At 46.5% G+C, this 21,053-nt stretch overlaps 1 protein-coding gene across 1 annotated transcript in view; it reads right to left on the bottom strand.

Annotated features, from left to right (window-relative positions):
- Positions 1 to 19,744, bottom strand: part of HS6ST2 (heparan sulfate 6-O-sulfotransferase 2) — a 102,452-nt gene extending 82,708 nt beyond the window's left edge. Inside the window, exon 1 of the mRNA XM_031594224.2 lies at positions 19,136 to 19,744. Coding sequence (XP_031450084.1) covers positions 19,136 to 19,647 — 512 coding nt within the window. The 5' untranslated portion in view covers positions 19,648 to 19,744. The remainder of the gene's footprint in view (positions 1 to 19,135) is intronic.
- Between the last annotated feature and the right edge of the window lie 1,309 nt (positions 19,745 to 21,053).

The following is a 21,053-nucleotide window of genomic DNA, read 5'->3' as shown; positions in this document are numbered from 1 at the left end:
ACTCTATTTCTTCCTCTCACTCAGGTCCAGCTGTCACATCCATGCACTGACAGAGTCCCTGTCAGTCTCTGTCCTGGCAGCTTGCTCAGGATGCAGCCAGTTAACCCTATCCAACAGCAGTGATTGGACACGACCAGGTGTACATTGAGCAGCAGTGCCTGAATCAGCCCGCTGTCTGTTTAATCAGCCTGCTTAATTACAGCAGAAAGGCTCATTCATTATTCCCTTCTCAGGTTTAAGTTTTCTACTTTTTTTTTTTCTTTCTTCCTTTAAACCTTAAAACATGAGCATAATCGGGTTAACACCCATGAAGAATAGGCAGTTGGTTTTATGGATAAAATTAACCAAGAAACTCAAACAGGCTTTATGTTTAACTTTCAGCTGATCTGGACTTGTTAAGTCATCTCCCCAGTCCCTGCTACAAGATATTCACTACCTAACTGCATACAATTGGAAATTCTTTTAAACTCATAAAGTACCCCTTAATTATTTGTGGTCTGGCAGAAGCTGTAATGCTAACCTATTAATGTTAATGAGAGAAATATAGCACACAATAATTACCTGCTGCTTTATGTGCGCTGAAATGAAAGCGAGCAGGTTAACTTGAGCCTAAAAGACTGTTTAAACTCTACATTTGAAAATAGAATTTGGTGGTGCCTGATTAAACCTCAAATCTGCAATCAGGCAGGCGTTACTGGAGCAAGATCACATTAACTTTACAACAGGAGGAAGTTTTATGAAATCTTCCCTGCAAAAAAAAAAAAAAAAAAAAAAAGGAAAAAAAAATTAAGCTTAAAAAAGCACTCCTTGTAAAACACTGTTTTGCTCTCCTTCTACAAATCTTTATGATTTACTTTTGACTCAGGAGCTCACTAAAATTAACAAGCTGAAATTATGTTTTGACAAGTTCCAGTGCTGATGAACAGATTTTCAAATCACGAATCCAGCTTCACCTCATTCCTGCACCACAGCTGACAGTTGAGAAGTGAATCATTCCTTCCTTCTGGTCTTTGTGTATTTTATAGAATGCTACACTGGGAACAACCAGCTTCAATTCCCCCAAGTAATTCCGCAAAATGCCAGGCTTAATGTTCTTTCACACTTTAATAAAATTAAGTTCCATAGGAAGGAAAACATCCTTCTTGCCAAGCTCAACCATTTTGACCATATGTTGCCATCAGATGAACCTAACCAAAGCTGAGCAAAAGAGATCTACTGTATGAAATCCTGTCACTCTGAATGCACACAAAATCTACCACCGCTCCTTGGCAGCAGGCAAGGTTGTCTTCTGCATACGCTTTGGGTTCCACCTCAATGAACAGATGGGTACGATGGTTACACTTCATTTAGGATAAATAAAGGAGATTATTTGTCCCTAGAGCCAAGAAGCTGAACTCACAGCATCCTCTGCCCAGAGGACAGGCACATGCAAGCAGCACGTGTCCAATATCAAATGGAATAGCTTCAAAGCTTCACAGAGAAGGTCCAGAACAACCTGAAAAGCAGCCAGAGCAGTCCCAGAAGCTGAAGACTTGAGACAGCGAGGGGAAAAGGCCAAGGAACATTTCTAGGTTGAACACCTGTTATTAAAAGCACAGCGAGGAGACTGCTGCCTGTTCAAATCTCTCCTATATTGAAAGAAATAAGATCCAAACACTACTTATTTAAAAGGACACACAGATATCTAGCTTTCCTGATAGCAATATCTGACTTCCCATTTCAGTCAAGGGCGTCACAGAGGTCAGGTAGCATGCTGGCTGCAAAGGCACCTCTTCCTCATCCTCCCTGAAAGCACAAAGGTGGAACCCCTCCTTCTGGGGCAGCACCAACTGGAGACAGCAGAGTTAACGGGGCTGCTGCTCCTGTCTGCAGCTGCCAATGTTTTATGCAGTCTGAAAAATTCAAACAACACAGCTGTGTGATCTGAAATATGACTCAGTGGAGTTTGCGTCTTACTGCAGGCAATCACATTTATTATAATAAATAACTATAAATAAATAATGAGGTTGCTTAACAGGGACACGGGTAACCTGTCTAGACAATCACGGAGGTGACGTACTCTGCACTGGAATGTCCTCAACATTTCAACAATAAGTCTTGATTAAAATTAGGGTTTTCTTTCAGTTTTGCTTAAAAAAAAAAAATAGGAAAACAAAAACTAAGCAATGATTGCTTACGTAAAGATGTTGAAAGCTGCTTCTCAGCATCACCAGCACGCACCTAGCAAATTCAGCTGGTAATATTCTGCTCTCCTGCAGGCCTCCCAGGTCATTTTGCTGCCTCCCTAATGGAGAAATGCAACGGCCAAACTAATAGCTAGAACATGTGACCTTAATTAATTAGCAGACCTAGTGGAAAATGCCAACTCTGCATTGTCACTGCCTGCTCTCAAGGACCCTCTGCCTGCGTCAGCAGGACGGATGCTGGGTCTATTAGCATTTGCTCCGGGATAAGGACAGATGATGTGAGACCAGCCCAGGAGACAGACAAGGTCTGAAATAAAGAAGCAAGCCCTGAGGAAGCAGATTGTGGTTGGTCTTCCCTCTCCATGAATGCTTCTCCAACAGACTGCAGGAGAAAGCCCTGATGAACAAACCGAAGGTGAAGTGGGAGAGATCAGGAGGGGAGCAGATGGCCACCTGCCACCTCCCCACTCAGCAGCATCCTTCACTCCAGCTGCATCCCAAAACATGACCTCACTTTCTCCTCTCTCCCTTTAGCTGCCTTCCTTCATCCATGCACTGTTCTCATTTAGGTTCCAGGACCTTTTCAGCATGTAGTGGGGAACACCTGGGAAAGCAAACAAAAGATATCAATACCGTCCACTGAAATTCTACCAACAGCTGCAACAAGCAGTGCTGTTCCAGGACAAACACAGATGGGGAAAAAAAAAGACATTTTTTATTCTATAAAAACATCCCTTTAACTTCAAACAGAACTGCAGTCACAATCAATTTCAATAACAAATTTTATCAATACCAGGCAGCAGCCTTCAGGAAAAGATCTCCCTTTCTCCCCTAAGCAATGCATCTTCCTTTGGAGAGGGGAAAAAATAAAATAAACAGCACTCAGAACTTTTAAGAAGCAAACTGCACACACAGCCATTCTGCCACTGTTTGCAGAAGGGCCACTGGGAGCTCAGTCAGGCTCAGGCACAGATCTGACTTCCACGACAGATGCATGCTCACATGGGTGCTCTTTTGGCAGTCAGGTCCTAACATTTGCCGCAGATCTCGTGCATCACAGAGATGAAAACTGCAATCACAGCTGCTCAGTGGAATTTCCATTATTATTTTCAAGGGTCATATTAAGGAATGAAATATCTTGTATTTTAGAATGAAGTATCTTGTTATTGCTAGAACCTCTAAACATGCAGATGCTGTGTCAAGAATGTTTTGAATGCCAGTAATAAATATCCCATATGGGCTAGGTTCTTTTTCCAGGGGACATGAACTTAAGAACCAATCTTGCAATTTAGCCCAGAATTCTCCCTCAAATTTCCCAGCTTTTTTTTTTTTTTGTAAGTTTCTTCAACATCTACTGCATGACTTATAACGCTAATCAAACTTCTCCAGGTAGAGCCAGGGTCTATAAATCAATCCCAGCAAAGTAAATACATCACCCCATTTTGGTGCAAACATTTCTGCCTCTCATTAAGCTGCATTCCAAGAGCCTGCAGCATGCATTTCAAAAGGGTAAAGGAAAGATGCATGCAGACAGCACAGCACATTTCCATCAGTGTGACCTCAACATAACTCCTGGGCAGGTGGGGGGATGTGGTAAGCTGCTATACTGAAGCACATCTTGCTTTGCTTTCCTTCATGCCTCCTTGCCCAGGCTGGCATCCCCACCTAGGGCTGGTGGTAGTGCCCACCATCCCTGCAAGGCTGCAGCTTCATCCCACCACTTTGTCCCCAAGTGCTGGGATGACACAGGATGAGGGCTCCCAGGGTCCTCAGAAGCTCTGAGATATTTATAAGCGTCCACAAGACAAGTTGTGCTTCCTGTTTTATGCTAACTACAGGCACCTGTAAGGAGCAATCAATAGCAGTCTGTGCCATACCCTAAGAACCCTAAAATACTAAGTGCAGGAACCATCACAGACAAGACATTACATTTATATGGGCTGGACTCCTATATCAAAAGCTATTTATACACTAACTCAGCAGAGCCTCGGTGTTCATCCGCTAACAGAAAAGCGTGAGTGGTTTAAATGGATGAGAACTGAGCAGAAGCACAAACAGTGCCATCTGGTTTCAGGTGCAACCACTGCTAAAACCTCACCCAGGGAAGGTGGATCTGAGTACTCATGCAAGGGCAGGAAGTGCACCTCCACCCACTGGGAAGAGGCAATTTCTACCTCAAAATCATCTTGATACACCCACATTGCTCCAGCTAAGGCAGGCCCTTCTCACCCATTGTCCTCATGAAATAAAACCCCAGCGGTCCAAATCTCTGACTACAATTCTCTCTTTTCCACCATGGACACGATACGATTGCCAATTAAAAAGTGAAAGCAGAATGGAATGCAATACTGAAGCAATTAAACTGGAAAAATGTCATGAGAGCAAAATGAACACAGTCTACTGGAAAAAAAAAAAAAAGAAATTACTCCTTTAAAATCGACAGTAAAAAAAACTGTGTGTACCAGATTTGATTTTAAGAAAATGTTAGCAGTGATACATCTGCTCAGTTGAGTTGCCAAAAGGAATCAGCTTAAAAGCAAATAAAAAAAAAAGTTTAAAAACACACTTAGAAAGCAATACAGCTCTATTTTATGTCCTGCCACTCCTGTATGCTGCCACATTACGGAATGCTTCACAGATCACAAAACGGCCTCCCATCACCGAGATGAAACCCAGCTAACTGCTAATTTAAAGCAAGATGTGGAAAACCAGTGCTAAAAATGAAGGATGTCAGAAGCTGTGTGCTTGTTTAAGTGACCCGGGCAGCTGCTGGAGAGCTGTCCTCCCCACACAGCACCCTGCAGGGCCAGGACAAGCAGGAATGGCTAATTACAGCGTTTTAAGGAGGATGCAGCAGCACTTCTTTGTCAGGCTGGAGCACTCGGTGCCGTATCACACTGGTTTTTAATCTCTCATCCCATCACACAACTCTTAATAGAGTTCTGTGGTCCCAGCATTAACTGCGTGAAAAAGAGCTGACAGGGCAAGAAAGCAGCTCTCATCATTGCAGCAAGCCAGATCCTGCTCTTCAGGAGGATGCAGGGCATGAATTATCTGCTTCCCAGGGATGAGCACCATTGTGCAGATGGAGACCTGCTCTGCTCAGGCTGACGGCAATGAGGGATTGTGAGTCAGCACCTGGTGCAGAGCAAAGCCCCAGGATTTGTGCCCACCCCACAGCTTCCCTTAGGCCTTCCCATGCACTTGGATGCCCGCAGGAGCAAGCTGAGGAAGTGCTGCTGAAAGCACAACAGCCAGCACAAACTCCTTCCCCAGCTAGTTCAGACTCCTGGCAACCCTGTTGCCATGCTACAGCTCCCAGAAAACTCAAATTTCAACACAAAACTGAGGGCCTCTGATGTTACCTCCTTCTAAGAGCTCACCTTGTGCTCATGAATGAAAAGGGCCCTCAAAGTCACTTTCTAAAGCAAAGAAAATGAAAGGGTTGGACAACGTGTGTTACACAGTTTTCTTTTTGAACTCTTCAGATTTCTAAGCAGCTGGTAAGAAGAAAGAGGAATCTGACCTGAATTAGGTAAGAAAAAAAAAAAAACTAAATATTTTACAAAGCTTTATATTAAATTCAGCTATTGATCAGAGCGCTGACCCTTGCGAGTCTGCACAAACCTTCAGTACCTCCTCCAGATACTGAGGAGGAATTCCAAACCGAGGCCAAGTCTTAACAATCCCAACTCGTGTCCTTTTTAAAGCATGTTATTAAATCATCGCCATTAAAATACTGACAGGGAAATACATTCAGATGTCCTCCGGGCATCTCCAGCACCAACTGCTGCAGAAACAGATATACACTGAAAACAAAGGTGACAGAGGAGCTCCGAGATGCCCAACTGCATGAGCTTGCACGTTAATCCCAACGTTGTTCAGAGATGCCAAGGCACACAAATTTGACGTCTTTCTTAGACAAAAGTTGCTCCATATTCCATTTCATTTATTTTAAGCCAATGCAAGGGCTTTCAGATTGCAGGCCATCACCTTGAAATCCTGTGGATTTTAATCAAGCAGAAAGAAAAAGGCAAAAAACTCTACTGGAAAAACTGCCTGCTGTTGGCTTGCCCTTGACAGAGCTGTTTCTCCAGTATCTCCCTGTCCCCTCCAAATTGCTTTTGTATTATGCTATACGAAACACTGAGCAGCAGATGGTCTTTATCTCCTGTAGGATGCTGGAGGAGCATCTTGCAGAAAGGATGACCACAACACATGGTTTTGAAGGTTGGTGTTGAATTGGACACTGTAGCTCCCAAGTAATTGTGACTAACCACTAAATCACCGTGTGTAATGGATTCCTCTGAACATTTATAGCTAACAGTTCCATTATGCTCTAATCTGGAAAACATCTAAATGACTCTCCACAAAAATTAGAGGGGAACATAAACGTCTTGATAAGAACAAGATTCTAGAGGTACTCCACTTAACCACAGTGACTTCTGTAATATAATGTCTAGTACAACAGCATCCATTATACTGCAGTCATTTGCTATTTGATTGTTAAACTCATGCTTCAAGACAGCAATTCAGAGAGCATCAAGCCTATATGAAAGGTGAAAAGATGAAGAACATTTGCTGGGAACCACAACTGGCAGCCAGGTGATGGCCCCAGAAACCATTCATTGCACAGCCCACAGCTCAACTGCTTCCATTTACTTCCTAAAGCACTGATCTCCCAGCTCTGAAGTTTTAGGGTAATATACTCATGGAGGAAGGTTTGGAGAAGGTGCCTTGCATCTCCAAGCAGTCCTGGCTGTCCTTTGCTGTCAGGGAAAGATGCCACGTTGGTGGGGACAGAAGAGCTTTATGCAATCAAAACCCACAGACAGTGCTATTAGCTAAACACAGAAGAAGAAAAGAGGGAAGTGTTACTCATTCATTTCATTTTCCAGGAGAAGCCTGAGCCGTGGTTAAGTGGAGGACAAGCTGAAATTTTCCATTAGGGAAAAAAAAAAAAAAAAACACAACACAAAAACAACTTGTTTACAAAGAGAAGGGAAGAAATCCCTCAGGTTAGTGTTCAAGTACAGCAGCAACAGAATTTACCACAAAAATCTCTGCGAGGCAGATACTCACCCTGCTCCCAGCCCAAGGAGCAGCAGAGCTTGCAAACAGGCTGCACTCGTTTAACAGAAAAAGCAAGCAGAAAATAAACACCACTAAGAGAATCTTCAAAAAAGGAAGGGAACAGCCTGCCTTTAAACATTCCTTCCAGCAATTCTGCCCATCTCCCTGCCTGTGGGGCATGCCTGTAGGGAAAGCTGCACCCAGCAGGGGATGGGGCTGCTGTCAGTGACCCCAGCAGCTCAAGGAGCACTCACAGGCAGCAGTCTAGACCGGGGACTTGAAAGCACTTCGCCACCACACCTTCCTGAGCTGTGCTGTGCACTCCTACGCCGCAGCCGAGGATCAAAGCCAAGCGATGCAATAAGTGGCTGCAGCACTCCCAGCCCTGGTACCTGCATTAAAGTGAAGGCTTTTGCTTTTGTTCTTAACAGAAAGGCATGTTTCATCTCAACGGCCCAAAGATGAAAAGCAGCTTGTAAAATAAATGGATGCTGTCCACACGAGCTAAGAAGCCCAGGTTTTTCTGCTTCTCCTCTCCAAACATCCCAAACTGACTCTAACACTCTGCAGAGCTCAGGACCACTGACATTAGTACAGGTCATGCCCTTGGACCACAGCATGTTATTCAGCATCCACAGCCTTACTGAAATCCACTTCCAGAAGAAAGTGCAACTCTTAAGTCCTGTAACACAGCCCAAAACAAATTCCCACTAATACCAAAAGGCAGTGACTTATAGCAGCCCAAAACAACAACTGCTGCCTTTAAATCACATCCCAGATGCCCACTTTTCATAGTAAATTAAGTCCGTTCTCTGCCGTAACAGAAGCGATTAGCTGCGTTCTAAAAGATGCAGCCCTGGTTAGGCAAGCCATCTGCAAACACTCGTGTGAGCAATGACTTCTACCTGACCTGTGTTTGCAGGGACATCCCTTACTTGATGCCTAACCTAGCATGGCTTGCTATGAACAGAGAGCAACTGGAAAAACACCTGATGAAATACAAAGCCTGTTTTATTTGTGTTTTGTTTTTAATAGAAACGGTCACACCAAGAGCTCACACACAAAGACCCAAATCCATTGTCTCACACACTGCAAAAAGGCTCCGATCACAGGCAGTGCCTCTGCACTGCTCACCATCACCTCCGGACCTTCCACAGCACTGCAGCCAGGCAGTGACATCAGGTGTCCACCTCTCAGTTGCCCTCTATAAGGAAACAAGCTAAGCAAGCTGGACGTACGGAGGAGAAAGTCACAGCAGTAACGCCTAATGTTCAGTGTTCGTTCTTGCTTTATTTTTGCTTAATGATCAGATTTCAGCTGGAGTATTGATCATCATGAGGTGTCAGAGCCCAGGTGTAAGCAACCTGGCTTCCATCATAAGCAGTAAGTAGAAATACCAGGATTCCACCGTGTACCATGAGACATATAAGCAACCTTAAAAAGATCTTTTAATCACAGGAGTAAAGAGACCTGAATTTCACTTAGCTTGATATAACTTTATATATAGGACATTAAATATTTTTACTGTACGGGGGAAAAAATAAAGTATGATCCTGTACTTCACACCCATAACTCTTCCCTGAATACACAGGTTTATCGCAGGAATCAATTCACCCTAGGGAGACTGTGGCTTCAGGTGATGGATGAGCAAAGGAGAAGCAAAACCGTCCTGCGTTTTCCAGGAAAATAACAAAATGTGGTGGGAAAGGTAAAAATAAACCTTCAGACAAGAAACAAGAAAACCTCAGATTCCTTAAAAAAGAATATAGTGGCAGCCTCCAAAGCAAGTTAATTTGCAGCTCAGTACGCAAGTAGTCAGCCTGAAAAAGCACAGTGCTACAGAGAAGCAGCAGCAGCAGGGCCAGGCGGCTGCTGCCCGCAAATCCCCCAGCACCACAACCAAGGCAGAATCTGCTTTTATCTTACAAATAGCCAGATCCTTCCATAATCCAGGCTCTGAGAAATTTTTATCTCTCTGTGAGCTCAGCTATTCTCAAGTCCTTTCTATGTCGTTTTACCTCTGTGCTGCAGGATACGCTGACTGATTTTATAGCAAAGATTGGCTGACCGAGGGCTGGATTTGGGTGAGATGGAGTTTGCCTTTTGGCCCCACTCCCCCACAGGCTGGTGGAAAAGATGTCCAAACTCACATCCTCCTGAAACTCCGAACCAAACCTGCCCCAGCAAAGGTATCTACTGATACAGCAGCTTCGCTGCTATGAGAAGCCTGGTACTGCTGCTGCTCCTGGATCTTCCGGTCTCCATCCCAAAGCCCACGTACCAGCAGGACAGACACTGCCACATGGATGCATCAACTTACTTACCCAAACTGCTCTCTGGGCCCTGGAATGGGGAATCTCAGTTTTCACTTGTCTCAGCAATCTCCACCCCTACATGCTCTGCTCCTCGTGGTACACTCACAGCTGCAGCTCTGAGCAGTTGAAGTCGTAGGAAAAGGAGAATTACAGCAAGGAGAACCAGAGCAAAGACATCCCCAACGTGTGAAACCTTAACTCCACAAAGCAGGAACCTGCAGCACTGTTCTCAGTTGCGTGCCTTGGGTTAAATGTCCCAATAAACAAATAAAAAGATGGAGAGCAGGTTTTTCCAAGTGCTCTACTGTACCAACCTCAGGTCCAACACACTTCGCCCAGCTCACAGACAAGGACAGCTACTCACACACTTTTGTCCCTGAAAGTAACAAAGGAGCTCAATAATTCAAACATAGGGCAATGCACAAAAGCATTTCCTAGATCAATAATTCAAACATAGGGCAATGCACAAAAGCATTTCCTAGACATTTTCTGGTGACTCTATTTCCAGAAAAACTGCAATAATTTCTTCTTGCATGCGGTAGCACGTTGGATGTCCTGCAAAATACTGGGTACTAAGACAGCTTGCCAAACTATTCCTCAGTTAAAATTCATTCCCAGCCACAACCCTGTTCTACACCGCTGCCAGCAAGCTGCAGCCTCCAAAATCCAGCAGGTATTACTGCTATATCTCAGCTCCACCCCATAAATCTAACTCTATCCATAACATTCTGGGAGTGATCATATTCCAGTCCAGAGTGCTGCTGACATCCAAAATTCAACTAGCAGAAGGAAAAGCAAGCCAGCAACTTCTCAGGGGAAGCAGCTGCAGGTGCAGCTCCTCTGGTTTCATTTGTGCCTTCCCTCCCTTGTAAATGGGGTTAAGAAAAAAGGCATTTATAACCACAGTCTGCAAAATGCATCAGTTATACTCAAGAAGATGGACTCACCTGGGCTCTGCCTCACCCATTTCAGAAGGAGTGGTTTAAGTGATTCTATAGGGTACGTTTGGAAATGAACACTATTCAAGAGACAGGGATAATAGATTATCTGCCCTGAGTGGTTGCAGCAGCCCGTTGAGAGCAGACAATGCACAAGCATGAAGCAGAAAAGCAATTCTGCAGTCCTGATGGCTTTGGCCAGGATATCTGGTGTTACATACCCAAACTTTCTTATTTAGCAGGAGAAAGAGCAGACCCCAGCTCTTCTCACCACTCTTTTCCATGAGCCAGCCCCACAGACGCATCGTTAGGACATGCTTAGACTATATTTCAGGACAACTCTACGTGCTTCTGACTCCTCCAAGCTGTTCTGTCCAAGGAGTGAAGTCTGAGACAGCTTCACCCATGGAAGTGGGGGGAAACCAACAGCTGATGTAAGAGCTGTGGTGTGAAGGCAGTGAGCAGCGTGACCACATGCAGCAGCTGCACAGTCAGCAAGCTTCCCTCTTCCCTTCATGGGAAGGGAACCAACAGGACAGCTTCCCACAGGGCAGAAAAACAGCAAATGTAATGGAGGGGGGGGCATGCCAACACAGATGCTTCTTGTCTTACCAGTGACCAGCTGGCAGCATAGTAGAACTGAAAGAGTTAAAAGGCTAATTTATGCCATTTATGTTTTTGCAAATCACTCAGCAGTCATCAGGAAGACACATCCTGTTGCGTCTGACATTTCCTTGAGCTCTTTTGTCTTACTTCTCTGTGCTCCCACTGCACTGATGAGATCCAACACCCCCACGGAAACAAAAAAAAAAAAGCTCTGCAAAACACAGAAACCATGCAGCCCCTTCCTCCCTCCCTCTCCACAGGCAGTGGCATGGGCTGGAGGTGGAAGGCTGCCTGAGGGACAGACAGACAGACAGCTGCCTCTGCCCACAGTGACCCTACTGCAGTCCTCAGCGGGCAGCGAGCACTGAGACAGGGACCCAGCAGCATCTTCCCATAAAAATACAGCCCCAGAAGAGCTGAGGATTGCTCCTGGGAATAGCTTTCCCACGGGCGAACGGACAGCAAACAGAAGGCAACACATTAAGCACTTGCACCTAAGTCTCAGTTTCTTCAGCAGCAGTGTTTTGAGTATCACGTAAATTGGATTAACCTCACCTACACCTGCTTAAGGATGCTCTCTCCTCAGTTAACCTGAAAAAGCAACCAGAGAAACTTCTGACAGGTGAAACTTTGCTTTTCTTAACAGAGGGTTAAAACAGCAGCCATACAACGAAGAATACAGACATTTCCAGTGAGTGCTTTACCAATTTGATTCAGCTGTTTGCTGAAGGACCCTACAGTTCAAACTGCAGTTTCAAAGGGCAGATTCCTGCTGCTGGGAGCCTTGCAATGTTTTAATTTACCCAATGCAAAAATGGAATAAAGGAAGAACTGATCTGCCAGCTACTCGGACCTCTAAGAGCATAAAAACTTCACAGTCCTTTTGATTATGGAAAATTAGGAGCATTTGCTACAAGGATCTCATGAAAGGCATCGTCATCTTCATGCTTTTATGTAAATGCACAAAATCGTTTAATGCTACAAGATCCTCTCTCTCATAGCTGCATATATTTAGTGCTCTCACATCAAAAGTTTGGCTCCTCCAGAGTTGCATAAGCCGTCAAGAACCAAGAAGTAATATGATTTGAGTCTCATCACTAATGGATCTTATGACTCGTAGGTCCTCTAAGCACTAATGATTTTTTTTCAAGGCTAAATAAACAGAGATTCCACTCAAAGCTGTAAAAAAGCAATACCTCAAATGGATCCTGCCTTTAAAAGCATGAATGGATGATGGGGAAGACTTCCTTGACTGGGGTCAAGGAAGAAGGAAAAAGCTAATCCTAATTGTCACTCATTCAAAAACTTTACCTTGCTATATGAGTATATACACTGTCCAGCCAGAGATACCCAAGCATATGGGAAGAACAAGTGTGTTAAGTGTTTACCAACTCCTTATTTCAACCAAAACAACAACAACAAAAACCAACAACCAAAACCCACCAAACCACTGGATGTTAAAAACAGGTCACACCCAGGTGCAAATGTGCTGAAGGAATTCTACATTTACTACTCACATCAGCAATATGAACTTACATGCAAATAGATACATATATATATATATATATATATATATATATATATATATATATATATATATATATATAGCTTTGGCTTCTTAGTCTCACATTAGAAAATGCAATTATCTTTCATTAATTTTACAGAGCGTTCACAGTACAAATTAAATCATTTTTTCATGTCTGTTTAAGAAAAACTTTACTGTGTTAATTATTCATAAATACGAAAGTCTGCTACTTATTACTCATCTCAAATGTGATTCATTTCAATAATGCCTGAATAATTCGGCGCTACCCTATTAATCCAGGAACACACTGTACAATTGCCAGCATCAGCAAATCAATCATGAGCAGTAAACCATGCTGGCTTGCTGAAGGAGGAAGGCAGGAGATTGCTGCTCCCATACCAAACCCTTCTCGTCCATAAACCCCATCCTACACCTCCATTCTCGCCAGCTGTGCCCAGGCAGGCTTCCAGCTGCAGACAGGGAGCAAGGAAGGGAACCAGGCAGCAGCCCAGCAATGAAGAACAGCGGCTGGAGAAGTGGGAGGAAATAAATTCCCTCCAGTACGTACGGAGCGTGCACGGATAATTCCAAAAAAGGCTGAGAGTCAGGAGGGCTGCTCAGCCCCTGCAAGCCCACAGCATGAGACAAAGCAGAGAGCCATGCCTGCAGCTAAGAGGTTAAATAAGGCACTGCCCAGAGTCGTGCATCCTCACCCCCAGCTGCTCAGGGAGCAGAGCCCAAGGCTGCAGCTGCACAGATTGGACGTTACAGGGAGCGGGACAGAAAACTTACTACTGCAGTCACAGATTCTCTATCATTACAACAGTTATTTTATAAAATAACTGGCGCCACACACAAAATCTATTACAATTGCACAGATTACGTCTACGCTTCTTTCCCCACAATAAGGTCAGTGCCTTGGAAAGTCTTCTCACATCCTTACGCTTGATGAGTGCTTGCAGAAAGGTCCAGTCCCACACTCAGTGGTCAGCCACGTATTATTATTTTGCTTTCTAGTGAGTTAATTTGAGCTGATACCACACAGAAACACTGCCTTTATTATTATGGTCATGGAGAAAGTAAATTAATGCAAAGGATTGCACACAGAGGCCTAATCCATTTGAGGTAAATCAATGCATCGCACATTTAAATTGCTCCACTTTCCTTCAGAAAAGTACATTGAAGTGATTCATTAGGCACTGAACTGTTCGCAAGAAACAGACCAATTCTCTTAGGCATGCCAGTGCATCTCTGCTAGTTAAATTTAAAAAGCAATCAGATCTACTAATAAGTGCTTTTTTCTGACATTTACATCAGTAGAGAACACTATTCCTGACAATTCAAATTAAATAAACGAGGGACAAATTAATCTCAGTTAATACATAAAACCAATGTAAAACTTAAAAATCTGTCTTTTAATAAAAATAAATAACGTATCGGTGATGCTCAACTTCAAAGTGCCTTCAATAACCTTTAACAAAGGTTATCAAGTTATGAAGAAGAATCACATGGCACAATCAGAGTCTATTTTAATATAGTTGAAGTACATATTTATAGTTTCCTTTTAATATTTATACATTCCCAGAAAAAAAAACAAACACAAACCACACTATTTGCAGAAAGGCACCTTTTCAGTACAAAGTAATGGTGTGTCTCAGTACAACAGCACTGTGCTACGGTGCTCCCATCCCCACTCTGCTCTTCAGGGAGGGCTGACCTGGATAACAAATGGAACAAGCAGCACAGGGAACCCTCACTGCCTCGCCTCTTGTTCTGCTGCCATCCCTGCTTGTTATTTATTGCAGAAGTATATTCATCCCTCACCCCCACAGATAAATTTTCTGAATTTAAAATAAAAGGCAACAGGAAACGCGCACTAAATCGCCGCATTTAAATCACCAAAAGTCACTTCGCGCTTTATTAAACATTTAGAGCAGAACTGAAAAGGCCTAATAGGGAAAATGAATTTTTTTAATCCCTTTAAGATGGTCTTTAAGAAGTCCAGCGCTATCTGCAAACAGGCATTATCAATTTAGGGAGCTATCGTGCAAGCTTTAAAAACGTGAATTTAAGTTCACGACCAAGGCCTCCGAGGTCAGGCCTTGTAAGGCCAAGCACCCTGCAGCACGGCAGTGCTCCCACCATCCCCTCAGGGCCCCCCGTCTGCAGGCTGCACCGCTGCCCCATCACACCGCACCAGGCCCAGCTCAGCCCCGTGACAGAATGGGAACCCCATGGCCACAGCAGGCCGCTCCCTGCCCTTCTCCTTTTGCTCACTTCCAGCCTTTTGGTCACCAACACTGTGGTTAAGCGATAACCCTGCCTATTTCAGGCAGTATCCAGATGCAGGAGCGCTACCGGCCTCACAGCATGAGCAGCAACAAGAAGCCAGCCCTGACATTGCACAGGGTATCACTGCTCCCCAGATGGAAGGCACCTCTGCAGAAAGGGTTTCTGCTCCATCAGCATCCAGTGGTTTTTAATTGTCCACCTCCTGCCAAAGCTGGGCAGAATCTTGTCATTATCAGACCCGTGCATCAGAGCACCTTGGGACTTGTAGACAGGGGAAACACTGCACTGATGCAAAACCTCTGCAGTGAATTCTGCTACACGGATTTTCCCCTCTAAAGCAGAAGCTGCAAAAAGCCAAACACGGGGCACACCCCAGGAGCAGCTGAGAGCCAGAGCTGATGGCCGCAGTGCCTGCAATGAGCCTCCTTCTCCCAGGGGCTCTATCAGCAAGGAGCCCCACATGCGGCCTCCAAACAAAGATTTGCAAACGTAACTCCCACCATATTGTTCAAAAGTGAGGCAATTAATCTGTTCAATCGAAGGAGCCAAACATCATAAATGCTTCCAGCACGCTGGCAAATGTTTGAATGCATCTCTTATTTAGATTTTTGTAAGATGTCCCTTGATGTTAATTAAACTCTTCCAAGTTACATGGCAAGGACACCCATGCAGTGCCAGGGCTTTTTTGCCACAGAATACAAGGACATGGTGCCAGCATCAGATTCTCCCAAAGCCAGCAACTTCCAGCCCTGCTGCCAGCCCAGCAGGCTTGCATGAGCTGCCTAACACTGCCTCCAGACTTGCTGGCTCCAGACTTCGGAGAGCTCGTTAAGGACATCTCCTTCTTTCAGTAGCAGCCAGAAGGGACACCAAGTACAGCCTGACCCCTACCCACTGCCACAACTCACCCAGTGAGGGTACAAAGTCATGACACCACTTAAAAACACAGGTAACTGTATTTGCTCCCATGTCTCATTACATTTTCCAGCCTAACCCCAAGCCCTTTTGTTTCTTGCAGCGGTGCCACTGGATTTATTGCTATAGACAAGTTCAGTAGATACTTCCCATAATAATTAGCCAGAGCCGAGTGGAATCTCAGTCGTGGGATGCTCTCATGCACAGTTGCTTTGAATGCTGCTTCAGTTCAGTGTGCCAAAAGCTTTGAGGCTTCCACAATCAATCAAGTGACCCAAGTCAGTCACTCATGACTAGGAAAAGGCACATTTCTCCTTTCTCACCATCGATGCCAAGTGGTTGAGACAGCCCCTTCCTTTCCACCACTGCCATCAGCCCACTCCACCAGTCTCCCAAGCAGCAAATCCAGAGCTCCCAAAGCACCAGCTCTGCCTGTGCTTTCCCCCTTTGCTTTCCTGAGCTTTCAGGATGTTGTTGCAGTGCCGTTGCTCCCTTCTATGCCCATTTGCTAAGGCCAACTGAAGGCAAAGCCAGCTGCAGGGACAGGCAGTCAGTCAGGAGAACGAAGCAGCAGCTCTATTTATATACTTAATTCATATTAAGGAGCACAGGCCGCCACTACAAAGCAGAGCAAGTTTTGGTAACTGACACGCTGAGAGGCAGGAAAGTACTGCTGTGATAAATTCAAAGTAAAAAAAATATACCTATCACTAAGAGCCATCCTGAGTATTTATTTCTACAGCTCCAGTGCAGGAACTTCAACTCTGTGATTCCCACAGAGAACACAGACAGATTACTGATGGGATTAAGAGCACTGGCTGAAGAAGAAATGATCCAGGCAACTAGATTCTCCACAGGCAAAGCCCCAGGGCTGATCCCATCAGGTCACATCATGGATGTTGAACTTTAGAGATCCAGGACAGAGGATCTTCTGGACTTCCTAAACAAAGGCTCAACTTTTATTTAAAAGCAGAGGCTCCTGGGGAATGGTCCAGCTAATTGCTAATCTAACCAGCCTCAAGCAGGCAACCCATGCTCCTCAGCATAAACCTCCGTGCAAACTAATGACACACAGGTGCAAACCAGAAAGTTTGCTAGAACAACTGTTTCTCATCTGGCTATTCCCAGACAAGGCCAGGCAGCCAGGATACAATAACTACAGAGCACCAAATGCAGCTGCTTAGCCATTCAAAATACCCTTACAGCAGGTTCACTTTTAATCACTCTCATCATAAGCAGGAATTCCCACCCTCACCGAGCTTCACTCGAGGATGTCTGCTGCCCAGCTCCTGACTGGATCCTGCTCCCTGCCCTGATGCACCCACCCTGGCCTTGCACCTTTCCATCCCCCTCCAAGCTGCTCCTCCAAAGACCACAGCACAGGGACAGCCAGGCTGGCCCTGCTCAGAGCCGCAGCCAGCACGGCTCCTCCGCTCAGCCACCTCATCCCACACCTCCATCGCTCTGAAAGGAGCTATTATCTGTCCAGGACGAGTGTCCATTACTGGCACTCCAAATAGGTGCTAATTAACTGGTTGTCAGCTGAACGTTGCTAAATCGAGAATGCAAAATAAAATTAAAGACTGGACGTTACAATGTGCAGAAAGAGACCTGAAGGGATTATTGTTCATTTAAGAATGTCTCCCTCTGTATTTTTAAACATTTAGAAGTTGCAGTCCAAATAATTGCTTGTCGAGACATTATTTGGGAGAATAACTGCAGCTACTAAGCAAGCTGTGTAATTAGGTTATTAAAAATGTAACATAATTTCAAAGGCTTTTAGAGAGCAGACCTCTACCTAACACAAAATCATCACAGCTTTATCATCTTCCCCCTCCTCTGCGTTTCCATCTCAAGTCAAGAGGCCTCACAAAGCCAGTTCTGATGGTACACGTGGCTTTGCTGGACAAGAAACCATCGCCCTGTGTTGCTGGGAAGGTACATGCAACACTTGTGCTTTGACTCAGAAAAGCACGTTCAGTAATGCAAAAAGGGAAAAATCATAATTAAAAAATATATATATTAAAGAAAATCCATCAAAGCCAAAAGCCACCGACAAAAACTCCAAGCCCAGCATTCCCTTCTGCCTCACACAGCCCAAGGGCTGTCCCATCTTTCTGACTAACCCTGAGCACCAAGGGGACCCAGTGCCTCCGGGGAGGGAATGGAATCAGTGCCCCAAAGATTTGCAGGGCAGAGCCATCTCTGGGGTGGGGAAGGAATGCTCACTTGAAGGTGTTCTGCAAAAGAGACAGCGGTTACGCATTTCCATTTCTACTGATAAACAACACGCTCATAGGACAGGTAAAATAAAGTACATAGCCTGGAAAACTGGGAAGATAATATGCCCAGAGGGCAAAGAATTCGCTCCTGGTGCTTGCAAATGGAGTGCCACAAAAACAAAACAACTGAGTTTTGAAGCAAGGAGGAAAACAAAAGAGCAAGAATCACAATAGCTGAGTCTCAGGAAGAGCTTCATCCTGGCTACAGAAAGATAACGATGCTAACCATTTTTCTACTAGATGGCAGTGTGGTGTCACACTATATAAAAGGAATTCTAGAAAGAAATCACACTCTATTTCAAGCAGATCTGTGCTCAGACTTGACTTCAGACAGCATGATGTATACCAGCACCCTCACTGTGAGGGGACCTGCCATTAATCTCCCAGCACAATAGGACCGACACCCTTAGCTCCTCATTTCCCAGTGAAGCAATGGGAAGGGACACCCAAACCCCAACCGCAGTGCTGCACAGCGCTCAGCCGCGGACGGGCTGTATGTGGAGACCATCGCAGTGCTGTGGAACGAGCTTTGGGAACGCAGGGGGAACCTTTGGCCGGGCAGCCAGCTGCACTCCGGTCCGGTTGGCAACTTCTATGGAAAGCGCAGGGGTAAAGAGAGCAGCGCTGTTAAAATCCAAAACGCAAACCTAAGATAAACAGGGTTAGGGCTGGAGGGCAGTACAAATATTTACAGCTAACACTCAGACGCAGAACAACCTCCGCTTTGCCAACATTCGCACAACCTAAACTTCAGCCCTTCCCAGCAGCGCTCATCCCTGGGGCACACGGAGCTGCAGCACGGTCAGGGGATGCGCCAGAGCCCCGGGGCAGCCCGAGGAGCCCCACTGCAACCCGGGCCTGACCCACACTCGCCGTCGGCAGCTCGCTAAGCTCCTTCTAATTGCGGCAGCCTGCGGGTTATTATCATTTAAACGCTCAGAGCACAGCGCGGAGGAACGGCTTTGTTCGCCCCGAGCCCGCTCCCATCCGCCGCAGCTCTCACCTGGAGGGCCGGAGCCGCACCTCCTTCTTGCTGTCCACCACCGAGGGCACGCAGTTGGTCAGCTCGGTCCAGTCGGCGTGCAGCCCGCAGCTCCAGCCGGTGGAGAAGCGCGAGAAGAGCCACGTCTCCCGCTTGCCGGGCCGGTGGCAGGTGCACTTCTTCTGCCCGGCGCGGCACTCGCAGGGCTGCTCCAGCTGGATGTTGCGGACCAGGTGGCGGCCGAAGGTGGTGCCGCCCGTCTTCTGGATGTGCAGGAAGACGATCAGGTCGTCCCCTTTGATGTTGAAGTCCACCCTCCGCAGCAAATCTCCGGCGGAGAAATTGAAACGAGGCACGAAGCGGGCCGGCGTCTCGTCCTCCGCCCGGTACGGGTCGGCGGCTGCGGCGGGGCTGAGGGCGCGGAGCCGCAGCAGCTGGCACTCGGTGCCGGGGCAGACGTACTGCAGCACGATCACCGCGAAGAGGAAGAGCATCACCAGCGCCAGCAGCACCTTGTGCGACCGGTCCTCCATCGTCGCCGGGAGCGCCGCGCATCGCCGCCGACCGCCCTCGCCGCTCACAGCCGCCGCCACCGCCGCCGGGGGCCGCCCCGGCCGCGCTCCGCCGCCATCGCCCCTCCGCCGCCGCCGCCGGCCCTTCCCGGCAGCCCCCGCGCCGCCGCCCGCCCCCCCCCCGGCCCCTGCTCGGCACGGCCCCGCCCCGCGCTCCGCCCCGCCCCGCCGCGGCCCCGGCGCCGCCGAAACGGGAGTGCCGCGCTGCTCCACGTGCGCGCCGCCGCGCCGCGCTGGGGCCGTAACGGTACCGGAGCGAATGGGTCCGGAGGCGGCCCGCACCCCTCGGCTCGTCCCGCGCGGTCACCCCGCACGTACGGGCCTGACCCTACGGATCGCCTTTCTGCTGAAGGGAGTCCCGTCCGCCCGCAGCCCTCCCCGTGCCCGCGTGCTGTGCTCACCCCCAGCCCCGCTCCCGCTGCGCTTTTTTCCCCACCCGACTCCCAGACTTTGATGCCGGGCTCATCGTGGTGCTCCACACGCCGAGTGGAGGATTCCTTGTGTTCAGGTGGCAAACGCGCTGTCTCTGTCGGCGTGTTTTGAAACCCCTCTGCGCCGTGCGAGCGCTCTGAATGCAACGATCACAAGGACTCTGGGCTCAGCACTGATCCAGCGTTTCGTGTATTCATGCCATGCCAATGATGCTCAGCCGTCGACTCCTGGCGTATACGCTGCGCTCACCCTGGCACAAGTGCTGCCTCCTTTCCTCTGCTCACCCGATCAGCTAAGAGCTGGATTTTCCAACGCTCACAGCAGCCAGCAAAGAAAATGATTCAAAACCACCCTCCCAGACCTTTATTCATCATAAAAAGAACAAAATAAAATAAAATAAAATAAAAAATCCCAACCAGCTTCCATTCTGCTTCTCTCACAGAACTCCCACAACCCACCTGAAGTCCTTTCACCAAAGACGTGAGGTGTTTGGAGGGGATGTCCTCATGGTTTCTATCCCTGAGCAGCCTATTCCTGCCCTTCCTGCTTTTTTTCCTGATGCCTCAACTATTTGAAAAACATTTACACTCACAGTAATAGGCAATTTCATCACAAAGATTCCAGGCATGAGAACTACTGAGTTAATTTGCTTGTGTTTATATCTGTCTCTCCAAAATGAATGGATTGCAGCGTTTAATGAAAACGCTGTGTTCTGAAATTCAAGCTTTAAAATTATAAAGACATTTCCATGCTTTATATCCATCACTTCCTCACAATCGTTTGTATTAAAAAAAATGTATTTGCCTCCAGCTTTATTTATTTTACACTATGAAATAACAAAGACGTGTGCTGGGTTAAAACTGATCCCGAATGCTAAGACATGAGAATTAAAAGGAGGGAATAATGATGGCCTAATGTCTACGCTAAATTAATAT

Source organism: Phasianus colchicus, chromosome 14, assembly GCF_987193195.1.
Source record: "Phasianus colchicus chromosome 14, bPhaCol1.hap1.1, whole genome shotgun sequence".
NCBI lineage: Eukaryota > Metazoa > Chordata > Aves > Galliformes > Phasianidae > Phasianus > Phasianus colchicus.
The sequence above is the reverse complement of the archived record's forward strand: the minus strand, read 5'-3'. Positions and strand labels throughout refer to the sequence as shown.